Source organism: Callionymus lyra, chromosome 18, assembly GCF_982586985.1.
Source record: "Callionymus lyra chromosome 18, fCalLyr1.hap1.1, whole genome shotgun sequence".
In the NCBI taxonomy this organism is placed as follows: domain Eukaryota; kingdom Metazoa; phylum Chordata; class Actinopteri; order Syngnathiformes; family Callionymidae; genus Callionymus; species Callionymus lyra.
In genome coordinates, this window is record NC_141835.1 from 23299139 (window position 1) to 23312674 (window position 13536).

General features: G+C 38.7%; 1 protein-coding gene across 3 annotated transcripts in view; it reads right to left on the reverse strand.

Annotated features, from left to right (window-relative positions):
• nrxn3a (neurexin 3a) overlaps positions 1-12097 on the reverse strand; it is a 73957-nt gene extending 61860 nt beyond the window's left edge. For 2 of the 3 annotated variants that reach the window (XM_087780077.1, XM_087780075.1), the window contains exons 1-3: positions 11959-12096; positions 7719-7816; positions 3064-4098 (exon numbers count right to left, since the gene is read on the reverse strand). In XM_087780077.1, the coding sequence (XP_087636203.1) occupies positions 3064-3748 (685 nt within the window). In that variant the 5' untranslated portion in view covers positions 3749-4098; positions 7719-7816; positions 11959-12096. Of the gene's footprint in view, positions 1-3063; positions 4099-7718; positions 7817-11958 lie in introns of all 3 variants that reach the window. The other variant, XM_087780076.1, reaches the window with a different exon arrangement.
• Between the last annotated feature and the right edge of the window lie 1439 nt (positions 12098-13536).

The following is a 13536-nucleotide window of genomic DNA, read 5'->3' on the forward strand; positions in this document are numbered from 1 at the left end:
CTCTCTTCCTCTCCATGGTTTTCTATGGACCCTGCTACACTGTTGGCTCTTCTCTCCCTGTCTCAAACCCATCTGCTTCTTTCAATCACTCTGTCTCTCTTCCCCCTCTTAGCTGGTCAAAAGCAGAAGGCCTTGCACACTTGGCCTGGGTCTACTCAAGGTTTCTGCCTGTTAAAATATAGTTTTCCCTAGTCACTGTCACTCATTGTGATTCTCTGGGACATGTGGTCCTTTTTATATAGTGTTATTTAAACTGTAAAGTCTCTTGAGAAATATTTTGGTAAGATTTGCCACTTTTAATAAAGTTGAATTGAATTGTTGGCAGGACCTGCACATCACTTTACTAAGAGGAGTAAAACATTTGAAATTTGAGATATTGTAAAGTTCATCACCAGATTCAATACTGATGCACAGTGTTTAGAAACCACTTCATCAATCCAAATAGTGGAACATAAAATAATTAAATTCCCTTTTAAAAAGCTTCATTTAGCAACAATATTTTTTTCTATAATTCACTTAGCTTTTAACACAACATATTTAATATACTGTAAGTGTAAAAACTGCTAAATAATTATTAATCTCTATCATAATAATCTTGAAGATACTAGTTTAAGATGGCATGGCTAACATTATCATATGCAAAACATAGCTAATTCTATCCACATGTACTTTGCTACCTCAATCACTAATGCATCCAGAACACTGGGTCATACACAAGTCCACACGAGCTGGATTAAGCCTGTTATTTATTCCTCTACAATCAACAATCTGCTGCTTCCATTCACCTATCAGCAGCTCACAGGAGGCAGGCAGAGAGCTAGGGACATAAATCAGCAGTGGGAACTCATCCCAGTGTAGAGGCAATAAAGCAACTCTAGGAAAAGTACCAAGTACCAACACCTCACTGAGTCACGCATCAACAAGCTGAGAACCCGGACGGTGAGGAGTTCTGTGTAGGTGTTTGTCGTGAATGCCTCGTGATGGAAAAAAAAAGTATATTTTTGACTAATGTTTCAAGCTACATTTATTTGTTGCTGTGGTTTATTGTCATGAAAATGATATAAAACAAGACATATATATATTTAGTCACACATTTCTTAATTAAATTTCGCTTCCAATTTGACACGCACGTCTCATTTCTAACATTGAAATGGATGATAAAATCAACCTTTTCCTTATTCCTGAATAAACATAACACATAGGATTCATTTTCTCAGACATAAATACAAGTTAAGTTTATAAATGCTCAAGTCAAACGACTGCTTGAATTGTGATTTGGCGACCTCTAAAAGGCTTTATGTAAAAGCTGTGTCAACAGTGAAAAAAGTATTTTGACTAATGATGTCTGGTCTGAATCAATTAGCAGGCAGAGAAAGTACTATTGTATTTTCTCATTTAAGTGCTATTGATTTGTGTATAATGACTGAGATTGTTGTTCACTCCTCGCAGGTTGGAAAGAAATGCGCATTGATCCTGAATAATTAAGTAGATGGTTATTATTAGAGGAAAAACAAGCTTTGTTGGTCCCAATAAAGTCTACATCACAAGGTTGTTGTTCCAAGGATAAATCATTTTAGGAATTCTCTGAGCGTTGACCGAGGAAAAGACCATAGCGGCTGATTGGGTAAGAATAAAAAGAGATTAAGAAGAATCCTCCTCTCCCAAGACAGTCTTATCAGAGCATGCAGGCCCTGTTATCAGTCGTATTTAGATTAGCTCAGATCAGGGCAACATGCAGCCCTTTGGTGGTAACCTACTGGCCCACGTGATAAGTCAAAGTCAAATAAAATCAGTGCCCACTTTTAAGTGTGTTCCTGTTTATCTGTGATCACACATTTTTACAAAGAACTTATGCAACAATAATTCTAAAGTATCAGGAACAATTCAGATAAATGATTTATTTATATGCTAAATATACTGTATATGTCACTTGTTTAATTTTATTTATCTTATTTTTGTATTGATTTTTATTGATTTAAATGTATCTCATTTATTCTATTTTGTACTGTCAACTATCCTGTGTTGTGTTTACAACACTGGTAATAAACATGTTTGGATTCTCAAGTAATCATTAAAAATAAAAAAAATTAATAATTTTAATAATATTAATAATAATAATAATAATACATTTAATTTAAAAGTGCGTTTTAAGACAAAATTAGTCCTGCGTGATTCCTACTATGGCTCAATGACTTCGATGTTGGGTGATTCAGTGATCTTTAAAGTGAATTCATTCCTGTTTAGCAGCCCATAATAGATTAAGTAAATCTGGTAGTCTCATTTCCTAAAGGGTTAGAAACGTCCACCACTGGAAATCACTTGTTATTTTTAAATAAACAGATTTTGCTTGCATAGCTGTTAAACCTTATTTCAGAAATCCTTTGTGCATTTTGCAAAATGACCCCTCAGACAAACCTTCCTTACACATGAATTGAGTCATATGTTGTTGTAAAACAAGGCATGTCTATTGCAAGAAAAACAAGCTAGCAGTCTAACAGTGGCATTTCTTGGTGGTTGTGATTTTTTTAATTGGACCTTAAAGAGAAAGTTCACAAAAAATTCAAAATGTTATTACTTTTCACCCTTGTGTCATCTTAGGGTTGTGATTATTTTCAAAGTTATACTTTTTTTTATAGTTATAGTCAAAAATGTATATCCATTTTAAAGCAGTCTCTAGCGGTTAGTGGTTATCGTCTAAAAAAGACGCACTTAAAAACATAATTGTTTCGACACCTCAATAATAGGAATTGTACCTGAAAAACCTAAACAAGTTTATATTATATATTTATATATTTTAAGCTTTTTTGTAGCAGAAGCCTAGAGGCTTCTATAGAGACAGGAAACTCTCCAGGTAAATATCGCAAAAGCTTTCAGTCTACTGTCTACACATGGAAAAAAGTATATATACTATGTTTACCCCTCAAAGCACCCACACATAGAGTCAAGAGAATAGTGAAGAGAAAAAAGGCTTGAACACAATTATTTGGCACTGGTTTCTCAATAAGCACATCATCTGCATTTTAGTTTTTAACTGTTTCACTAACATCATTGAATCTTTGTTACCTTCATTGCAGAGGCGTCCCTTGTATTCAGTCTTGGAGCAGTCGCAGATAGGTTCTCCATCTACCACCACGCACACGCCACCATTCTCACATTGGTTGTCGGTGCACCAGCCCTCAGACTCAAGCTGTACTTTGAAGCTTCCTAGGAATTGTGGCTTATTGGAGCCATACTTGAGGTCTGTGATTGAGCCCCGGAAAGGCTGCATGTTCCGCACGGTGGGCAGCGTGAGTGCTCCGCTGCGAATGTCCAGAGGAACGCCGCCCAGGAACAGGTCGCTAACTATTTTCATGAATTGACGCTGGGGCCTCACCTGATCTCCTCGAGCTTGGCCGTCCAACGCCAATACAGTGTGCAAGTTATACCTGCTCAGAGCGGCAGAGTGCCAGCCACCATCATCCACCCGCCTGTCGGACACCACAGTAGTCTCAGCACAGTCGATGCTGAAGCGCAGCTGCAAACGACCCCCAACCACTGCTAATTGCAGGAAGTCACAGTAGCCGCTATCGTCAAAGTACAGCAGCATGGCCTCAGAGGCATCGGTCTTGAACTGGAAACTAAGATCACCACGAATGCTGGCGTCCCAGCGGAGGTAGCGAGCCCACTGGCCCGGCATGCCCAAAAACTCAAGTCCCATACATGCGCTGAGGAATATCTGCAGCTGGATAGAAAAGATAAAAAGATCCATTGTGGCAAAAATATATGAATCAAAAAGTATGTCCACCACTGTTCACTGTAAATGTACTCTTATAATTTCTTATAAAAAATATGATTTTTCAAAGGGACATGGGGAGTTTTTGGAGAACAGTCATGGATTGTTAACAGTCGTAAATCACATTAGAAAATCATCCAAGTGCTGTGGGGCAGTGCTTTCCTTCTCTGGATGAAAGACTGGCTTATTTGTTTTTACACTTCAAAAACAGAAGACTTCCATCATTACAAACATGGTTCCTCTGGTTCTCAGGGCAAATGGCATGTCTTCCTTCATTTTGTCCAGTGGTAGACGTAGTTGACAAGCCGCCTCTCTATGTTTCATCACTGCAGAGGAAATGGGAAGAGGGCAAAGAAAGTCTATTAGTTTCCATACAACCATCAAACAATCCAACACAGGAATATTCAATTATCATATTCCAGATGTTCTTGCAATCTACTAAAACAAAAAAAACGAATTAATCAAACTTTTTAATCATTGTCGAGTGTAAAGCTTACTCTTACTGAGATGTGGATGTATACACTTTGAATCATTATAAAACTGCCATTATGTGATAGATTGACTAAATAAAATATGATAATAAAAGAATAAACATTTCCTAATTTAGAAAAGGTCAATAAAGCCTAGATAAATATTCATATTTACAGAATTAATTTGCCAATAAAAATGCATCTGATTCTGATTACAAGTGCATATCCTCCCCTGATAACTGTGAAACAAATAATTAAATGATGAATTCTGCTTCAGCGACCCCAACAATATTTTTCAATAAATATTCAACAGGAATACTTAAGAAGGAGGACATTTAATTTTTGTCCGGCCCAATGGTGAGTGTGTACTTAAAAATCATTTAAAAAAAGATGTTCCTTTGATGTAACTGCTTTTTTTTTTATCTTTAAAGGGCACCTAACGTGAAAACCTCTCCTGACTTATTCAAATGTTGTCAATGTTGTAAATGTTGAAGTCTTCCTCTCCAACATACAGTTGGTCATTCGTGATGATGTTGCTCTGTTTTGAAGTTATTACTTAATAAAGTTCTCCCCCGTCTGAAATCTTGCAGAAACGAGAATATGACCGGGGAGCCTATTCTGACGTCAGAATTGGGGATAATCCCCCTCCAAAAAGGTCCGATCACACCCATGTATAATGGTTGTGCCGCCTCGGCTGCTTACAGTTAGCTGCTAACATAACATAACATAGCAGGCTGGATCACACAGCCTTTGTTCTGTTTTGCAAGAATGCTCGTCTCTGCTCAGACTCAACCAAGGAAGATGGAATGCATCAATGGGAAGATATTTGTTTTCAAACTAAACTTTGAGAACTCGTGTTTTAACAACAAGACTGGATTCATTACTGCATGTTTAATGACTTCTTTTCCGAGTCTCTACATGGACCAAATGAGGAAACCTAACACAGTACGTTGAGGCAGAGCCTCACCAATCAATGCTCACTCCATCACAAACCTCGTTGATACATGCAATTGACGCGAGCCGGTTGCCGAACTCTGAATATCGCCAATATAATGCTCACACATACGTTTATTTAACTTGGTTTTCCACAGTCTGGCTAATGTCTTTAACCATTAAAGTTTAATGTTTGTAAGGGTCTTATTTAGTTTTGCTGATCGGAAATACAGCCGCGGTGAAAAGGCAAAGCATGAGGCACACACTAATGAGCCAAACTACGTCACTCCATTGAGGTGAAGAGACTTTTAAAACTAAAGGAAATAAGGTGGACTTTTACAACAAAGTAACAGAAGTTTGTGTGGCAAAGAGCCCTCGGGATTCTTCAATCTTGAGCCAAACTTAAATCTGGAGAGTTCTCGCTAAATGTTACTTTAATTCCCCAAACACCATTTAAAAGGAGGAAATCGTCGCTCTGCTTTTAAATTAAGAGCATTTAATCTTCTGCATGTTCCTTGTTATCCTTTACTATCACAGTAATACTATGTTCTGTTTAGTTACACGTTTGCTAATACTTTTTAAATTATTTATTAGTTCATTCGTCTTTTTCTACATCCATTGACTGTTTAAAACGGATTTAGATTTTCAGCCAATATAAAGTCTCAGATCATTAAATATAATAATACATTTATAATTAAAACATAATATTTCAGCTATGACTCTTATGTTAATGTCAAAGATTACAGGTTTATGAAGCTATAAATCAATATCTATCCACAATCGATGACTGCCATAGATGTAGAGGATGTAGACTTACATCCCACAAAATATCAACAACAACTCAATTTAGACTTTTTGAGAAATTATTATTTAAATCATATATTTTTTAAACTTCATGTGTGTGTGAAAAATGCTGATGAAATAACCAGTAGCCAATTGAATAAGCCACTCTTTTGGGTTTATATACTAAAGGAGGCAGGGCCTCACCAACCATGAACCTCACTGCACGTCACTGCACTTTGATGGACTAACTCACTTTATTTAAATGTGCTATTTTCAGATGGTCCTCATCCATGAGGAATAATTGGTTACAAACACAGTGACTGGTGTAATAAACAGGTTATTATATTGTTTATATTATTATTATACTAAATTACGAACGTATTTCCAAAACTCTACAAAGCCCTGGCTTTGGAACCATCTGATCAACCATGACCTGGATGATTGAGAATCTGCACAGACATATTTTTCCAGAATGCTGAACAAAACTCCTCCTGTCTCATCTTACAACATGTCTATGTCTCTCCCATAACCCCTGAAGGGCCTGTGGATCTGGTGATGTGTCCGTACCACCTCAGTTTCCGCTTGATAACAATGGTAAGCAGGTCATCATGTGGGCCGATGGCTTGGGTGATTGGGGACTTCCTCGTTGGTGACACGTTGTGTAGGAGATTCCCATGAGACGTCTGTAGCATCAACCGGTAGGGTCCGGGTTTCACAAGTATACAGAAAGATCGAGATAACCAGTGATCGCAGCAGTCTCACCTTTGATGCCAACATGTTTTTGTCTTTACATATAGGCTAGAGTTTTGCCAGAGCGACTTGTTTGAGCAATTCTGGCACAGACTTCCTGCTTGGATCCTTCATCGGACACAATTGCTCCGAGATATTTGAAGCTGGACGGTGTCCAGTGCCTGTCCATTGATTTTGATCCCTGAGAGGATGCCCCTCTGTTGTTGTTGGTAATTATTTTAGTTTTATCTGCATGAGTTCCCATTCTTTGGGCTTTGGAGATGATGTCCAGCCTTTCAACTAGGGTGGCCTGTTTTTCTTCATCTCCAGCTAGCCCGTAAATGTCATCCGCAAAACGGAGGTTTGTCATTGGTCTGCCTCCTATGCTGACGGTACGTACCTTCATGATACGCCCAGATAAAGATGGAAGATAATGGGAGAGAGAAGGCATCCTTGGCACACTCCAATATGTAATCTAGACTAATGGCACTGTCCCTCATGATATAACTTACCTGCTTGACGTTTGTTCCACTTTTGTCTTTTACTCTTTGTAAAAGACAAAGAAATAATTGCTGGAAATCATTGTTCCCTACAGACGTTTTAGCAAAAAATTACATCATATGGTCGTCATCATTTCTCCTGTCATTGTTTACATACAGGTCCCACCCTCTTTGACCTTCGTCTTCATGAATATTTAAGTCAGTTCGTATCATAATTATCAAAACAATACCACCATCGTTTAACTTTCAGTAAACACTACACAAGTTTGAACCCACGCCCAATGGTCGTAGTTTTTCTTCACCCAATCACATTTCTTCTGCAGTTTGAAAATGTGCATTCATTTATTTTTGGATAGGCTACACTAATAGCTAACAATAGTACACTCTTTCTGTTTGTTTGTTATTTGTTGTTGAGTTAAAATCTGAATTTATATGTCAACATCACAACATTGAGCTTTAGTTTAGTTTTCACCCAATATTCATTATTTAAAAAAAATATTATAGTGGTATCCAGGAAAACCAATGACTAACCTCCAATCAACCCACATTTCTGTATTCAGTGGAACACAATCCAGCATCCGGGGGCAATGGGCAGTGTTATCACACTGCAGCAGAGACGTCCCTGGTGCCTGTGAGTTACAAAGAAACAAAATCAGTGTTTCTCAAGATTTCATAAAATCATTCATTTCAACCAAACAATGCTCAGCATCAAACACGTATCCAAAAAGAACTTCTTAAAAATCATTCAATTAGGCAGTGTTTATTTATTGTTGGACATCTGACATGTCTCTGCGCAACCAGAACTAGCTGAGGTGAAGAAAAAAGCCTGGCAAATAAAGGGTCAGACAGAGCTGGTGCGACAAACACACACACCCAGGTGCTTCCTGAACACTGACAGAATCATGTTGGACTCACCAGTGACATTGCTTGAGGCCGTATATCAGATTTCACACACGTCCCTGAACAAAAGCAGAGGGCTTTGACAGTGCAACACGCTCAGTGTGTGAAATATGCAGCATAATTTTCCGTGGTGTGTGCGTGTCTGTGCGTGTGTGTGTGTGTGCGTGTGCGTGTGTGTTTAGACGTGTCTTTTGTTGGACTATCGAGGACGTCAAGGGTTAAAAGGCTAAACGGCATGCATCATTGTTCTCTGTGAAAGGCCCTTTTCACGAACACCACAGGGACGAGTCCAGATACACACACGCCGACAAAAGGCTGCGGCACTCTAGACGATATTATTGTGTGTGTGCATGCGTGCACGTGCGCAGCGCAAATAAAAGGCAGCAGCAGTAGGTCCCTGTGTTTAAATGGAGGCCACTTGCCAGTTAATGTTTCAGCAGGTGCCTCAATTGCACACTTATCTCTCAGAAACACACACAGGCAGCACTGCGGAGACAAAATGTCGTCCACATCTCATTGGATGGTATCTCTAAACGACAGACCCAATTTCAATCATGGCTGCGAATTACGGATTCCGAGGTAATTTGGCTGTCACAATAATACACCCCCAAAAAAGATTTGTTCAAGACAGTGAACTGGGGCGACTGCATGGATGAAGGAGTGGCAGCTTAAGGCAGTGAGAAGGGAGATAAATGGGTGACAGAGAGTGAAGGGAGGGATGTTCAACCTCATCCACTACTACTCCAGGTCTTATGAACAGTCCTTCCATCATCTCACTCATCATGTTGCATACATGTATTTTTCATTAAACAGCCACAACGCTATTCTTTTCTGGTGAAACAACTTATAATCATTTCAGAAACAAAAATGACTTAGATGTCATTAATATTTAGCTGCTTTAGAAACACAATACATGCTGCAATGTCTTTAAAATATATATTGTATTTATTTTCAACAAAATAAAGAATATTAATAATAATAATGTGTAATACATACAGTACATTTAGACAAAAATACATTCATTTGTATTTACAAAACTGCCATTGACGTTTATTAGTGTGTTAGAATATACTTAATGCCTTTCACCTTAAAAAACAAAAAACCCAGGAAGAGCTGAACCATATGAAACATCCCAGTTTAATTACAGTAGACACAAATGGATATGATACGATTGCTCTGTTAATAACATGAAAACCACATGTTTTATAATAATTGACGACAATAGGTGGGGGTGTTATATCCACCACAGATGGACAGTCAAGACATTCAGTCAAAAATAAAGTATTAAAATAAATGCAAATTATCCATATATATATATTATATAAGTGCAGTCAGAGACTCACATTAAACGTCCATACTAATTATTCTTTTAATAACAGTAGTTATTAATTATTTGCTATTGGTGTGTTGGGTGACTAAAGAACATGGTATCTTTCCTTGATCGACTAAGCATTAAAAAAAAAGAATATGCAGTCCTAGTTTATTGTAATGTTACTTATTGCTTTTTTCATTTTCAGTATATTTAATTGGCAACGATTGTAAATACTGTGGAAAAACATTTACTGGCAACCTTCAATTTTATTCATTGCCATTTTAATGATTTCTACGCATGATTTTATTTTTCTGTGTGTAGATTATCAGGCGATAGAGGGAATTCAGAGGGTTGAGGGGAGCTGTAGCGTGGGCATCATGACACGCCTTCTCTATGTGCTTTTGCTGCAGCCCCCTTCACGGCATTACATCACCCAGTTAGAGAGTAACCAAGATCCCACCAAAACCACGCACGCACAGAAATAATACAGTAACATCACACTTTGTATCACATTAACATTCTACAACATCGCAAATCGTAATACTTTTAACATACAAGAAGCAAAAACACATGGATATCCATGATGCCCAGGAAATACTACTACAACCAAAACAGATAGTTTAGCATATTTACGTTGACTACTGACACACGTGCTGACATGCACTACAATATAATATAAAATATCACAATTTAAACAAAAACCCAACGATATGAACATATTATTCAAACACATACATTTGAACTCTTGTCCAAATAAACACCACGCAGACAGACCGTGACAGACAGACGTACACGCACTCTCCAGAACCTAGACATCCACGCACACGCAAACACATGATGTCAACACAATACGCATTCGTGCACACAAATACACACACGAACGCGCCCAGAGTAATTGAACACCGACAGAAGGAATACATGCTTCATTTAAAAATGCGACGCGGTCAAATGTATCACAAACTCGTTGAAGTGAGTATATATAAAACGCAAATTAAGGAGGTATACATAATACACACATATTTCGATGTTGGTCTTTTTCCTCCCAAATCCTGCGGAATATTTGGCACCTCCCTGCACGGAGAGCAGTTACCTTGAGAGCCCTTGAGGTTTTTTTTTTTTTTTTTTGGTTTTTTTTAACGCGTATTAATAGGTTGCCATTCTTGTTGTTATTAGGCCAACAAAGGATTTGAATCATGAAAATGACAAACGAACAAAATATACAGACCAAGAAGCATCGAAGTGTTGTGGCGCTTCATTTCCCATTTTTTTGAGTCTAAATTGTGTCATTTCATGCTTGACTGCGTTTCAATTGTGATCGAATAATAAGGCCAGCACAGGTGTGTGATAAAAAAAACGTTCAATATGAAGATTAATTAAAAACGAGGTGTTGTTTTCCTTGAACTCGGTGATTGGTAGCATTTTCAGGTGATTTTGGGCCTATTTTGCAGAGAGAGAACGGACGCGTCGCTGGGTCACGCCCATTCTCAAGATTGTTCGTGAGAACGAGAAAAAAAACATGGAAGATTAGGAATTCCCCTCCTGTATAATATATAATCCTATTAACTCGTCAAATCTTACCGTAGACATGTCTATATTTCTTATAGTTTCCACGTTGTAGGAAGAAAAATAGGAGAGTGAGGGAGAGGCCCGAGGGCGATCAGCTGTCCATATGTAAGGCCTTTTTATTCCAGGTGCTAATATTTCTTGGATTTAATTTTTTAATGATTAAATAGAATAGATAAATAGATTCACGGCGCGCTTAAATTAAAACCAGTAAATATTTCGTTTGTTGGTTGACGATGAACGAATAGTACTGCATGGGACCCTCGGTTCTGCTGAAGACGCCATTTAACCGAGACATTGTAATTAACGTGAAATAAAAAAAAGAAAAAAAAAACACATTCGTAAAAATGTCAACTTTTGGGACTTCATCCGAATATTGAATGCAATATGTTTCAAACCAGAACGCCATGCTAACGCACATCCGTTTTTCTATTATCGCTCAGAATTAGTACTGCAGCGGGTGTTATAGATTGGGGGTATAATGGTGGAATGCGCCTCCCCTCCCTCTCTCCAGCTGGTCCACGGTGTCCACCGGTGTAAACACAAGGTCACAGCGTTCCACGCCGGGTCGAAGCCCACAGCATCTAGATTTTAAAGAGCTTTTGGAAGTGCGCACGGGGAGCATTTGACATCTTAACATGAACCCGCAGTCGAGAACAATGCGCGGACACTGGACACCGGCGTGCGCCTCATCCATTATTCATCCTTACATAAACTAGAACTAGAATTACAAAAAGTCACCCGACTTTTGCGGCGTTGCTGGTGAAACATTGAAGGTTTTTTTTTAATATAACAAGCGTGGTTGGGGGGCGCTTTTAACAAAAGGCTACAATTTGGAGGCCAGCATCGACACAATTTCCCTTTTTTTTTATCAGATCGAAATATTAAATATACCGAGAGAAATACGCTGGTTAAAAAAAACATGACAACACATGAGTCCAGAATGAAATCGTCGCTGTCTGTTAAATTCATAACCGAAAAAAAATGACTACTAACCTCAGTTTAAAGCTCCTGTAGAAGGATTCAATTGATATCCACTTTTAAAAGTCCAAATAAGGTGGTATTTAATCCCAAATTTGGTCCAGAAGGGTTTTAGGTCCAGCTACTGACCATCTGGTGCCACTCGTGCAGGTGCGTCGAACACGGTGCATGAGCCTCGCGCTGCTGGCGTCAGGGAGCGCTCGGCGGAGGAGGCGCACGCGCACAACCCTCCAAGCTTTATCGCGGACGTAAGAACGAACACGTGCGCGGCTCGTACACGCCCTCGAATTCAAACCCGCACGCGCCACTTAAAGGCGCACGGGTCACGAGGAGGCCTTGCACGCGCTCATTGCATGTATGCAGCATCAATGTTCCACATCTCGACGGTTACGAAACAGCTGACACGTCCATATCTAAAAAATAAATATATAATGTTACACTGATAGAAAGGACATGTCATCTTTCCATTGAATTGATCATTATTATTCTTAACAGACAGAGACTTCTCCTGAGGGATCAATAAAGGAACTATCTATCTATCTATCTATCTAAGGTGCTGGAGTTATACAATCTCTATTGCAGCCAACGATCTTGCTTCTTTTATTAAATTTATAAATCTCGCTTCAAATCATAATCAATCATTAGCTCTGTTAATAAATGGGCAATCCAATTACACATCTCCTTTTAGTGTGTGTGTAGAAACACAGTGGCAGCATGTTTCCTATCACGTGGAGGGTTGTTCCTCAGTTCAGGAACCTTTTCTAGTTCTTTTATTATTGCGCCTTCCCCGATTACAGATGTGCTCTCCAGTGTGGTCATTTTCGAATGCTTGCTTGGTAGTACTTAGTGTCTTATTCATATTTGTGGACCTTCTTGCCACATGTCAGCAACTCACTGAAACTGATAAATGATTTTCCCAAAAGCACTGAAGAATCCCCTTTTCCAACTTATTTGGAAAGCTTGTCTTCTTAGACCAGTAGTCTGATGGACCATGATTCATTTAACAAAAACAATGTACCGCAATTAGACGTTCCAGCAAAGCGCCATAGTCTGCTGTCATGATAGCTTTAACTTGTGGCCCGGGGACCAAATCGGGTCCCCTATGTCATTTTATGTTGCACATCTGGATGATTGACTGAGGCTCAAAATCAAAGATTGATATGGTGTCTGTCTTTAATATAAGAGACAGAGATGATGGATGTCTAAAATATAAGTAAAACTAAAGTTGAGGTAAAGGGATTTGTTTGATGGCACACACACAGAGATAATTGAGAAAGAAAGTGCCTAAAAAAAAGGAATATCAGCAGACTCATGCTTCCTGAAAGCACATTTTGTTTGGCCTGTGACTGTTTAATCGCCCATTGTATAGGTTGAGATTCAGCCTTAAGCTCTAGAGATTCTTTGTTGGCCATCAATGTTGCCATCTGAAAATGGAGGGTTTTTTTTCTGTGAGTAGGTGCTTCTGTGTTGGGTCATGTCTTTCAGGTAATTGCATTGCTCCGAGCACCTTTTTTGTTTAATTCATAACAGCAAAACTCAGCATTGGCCTGTCTTTGATCTGTACGAGAAAGAACACCCTAAAAGAGCACACTG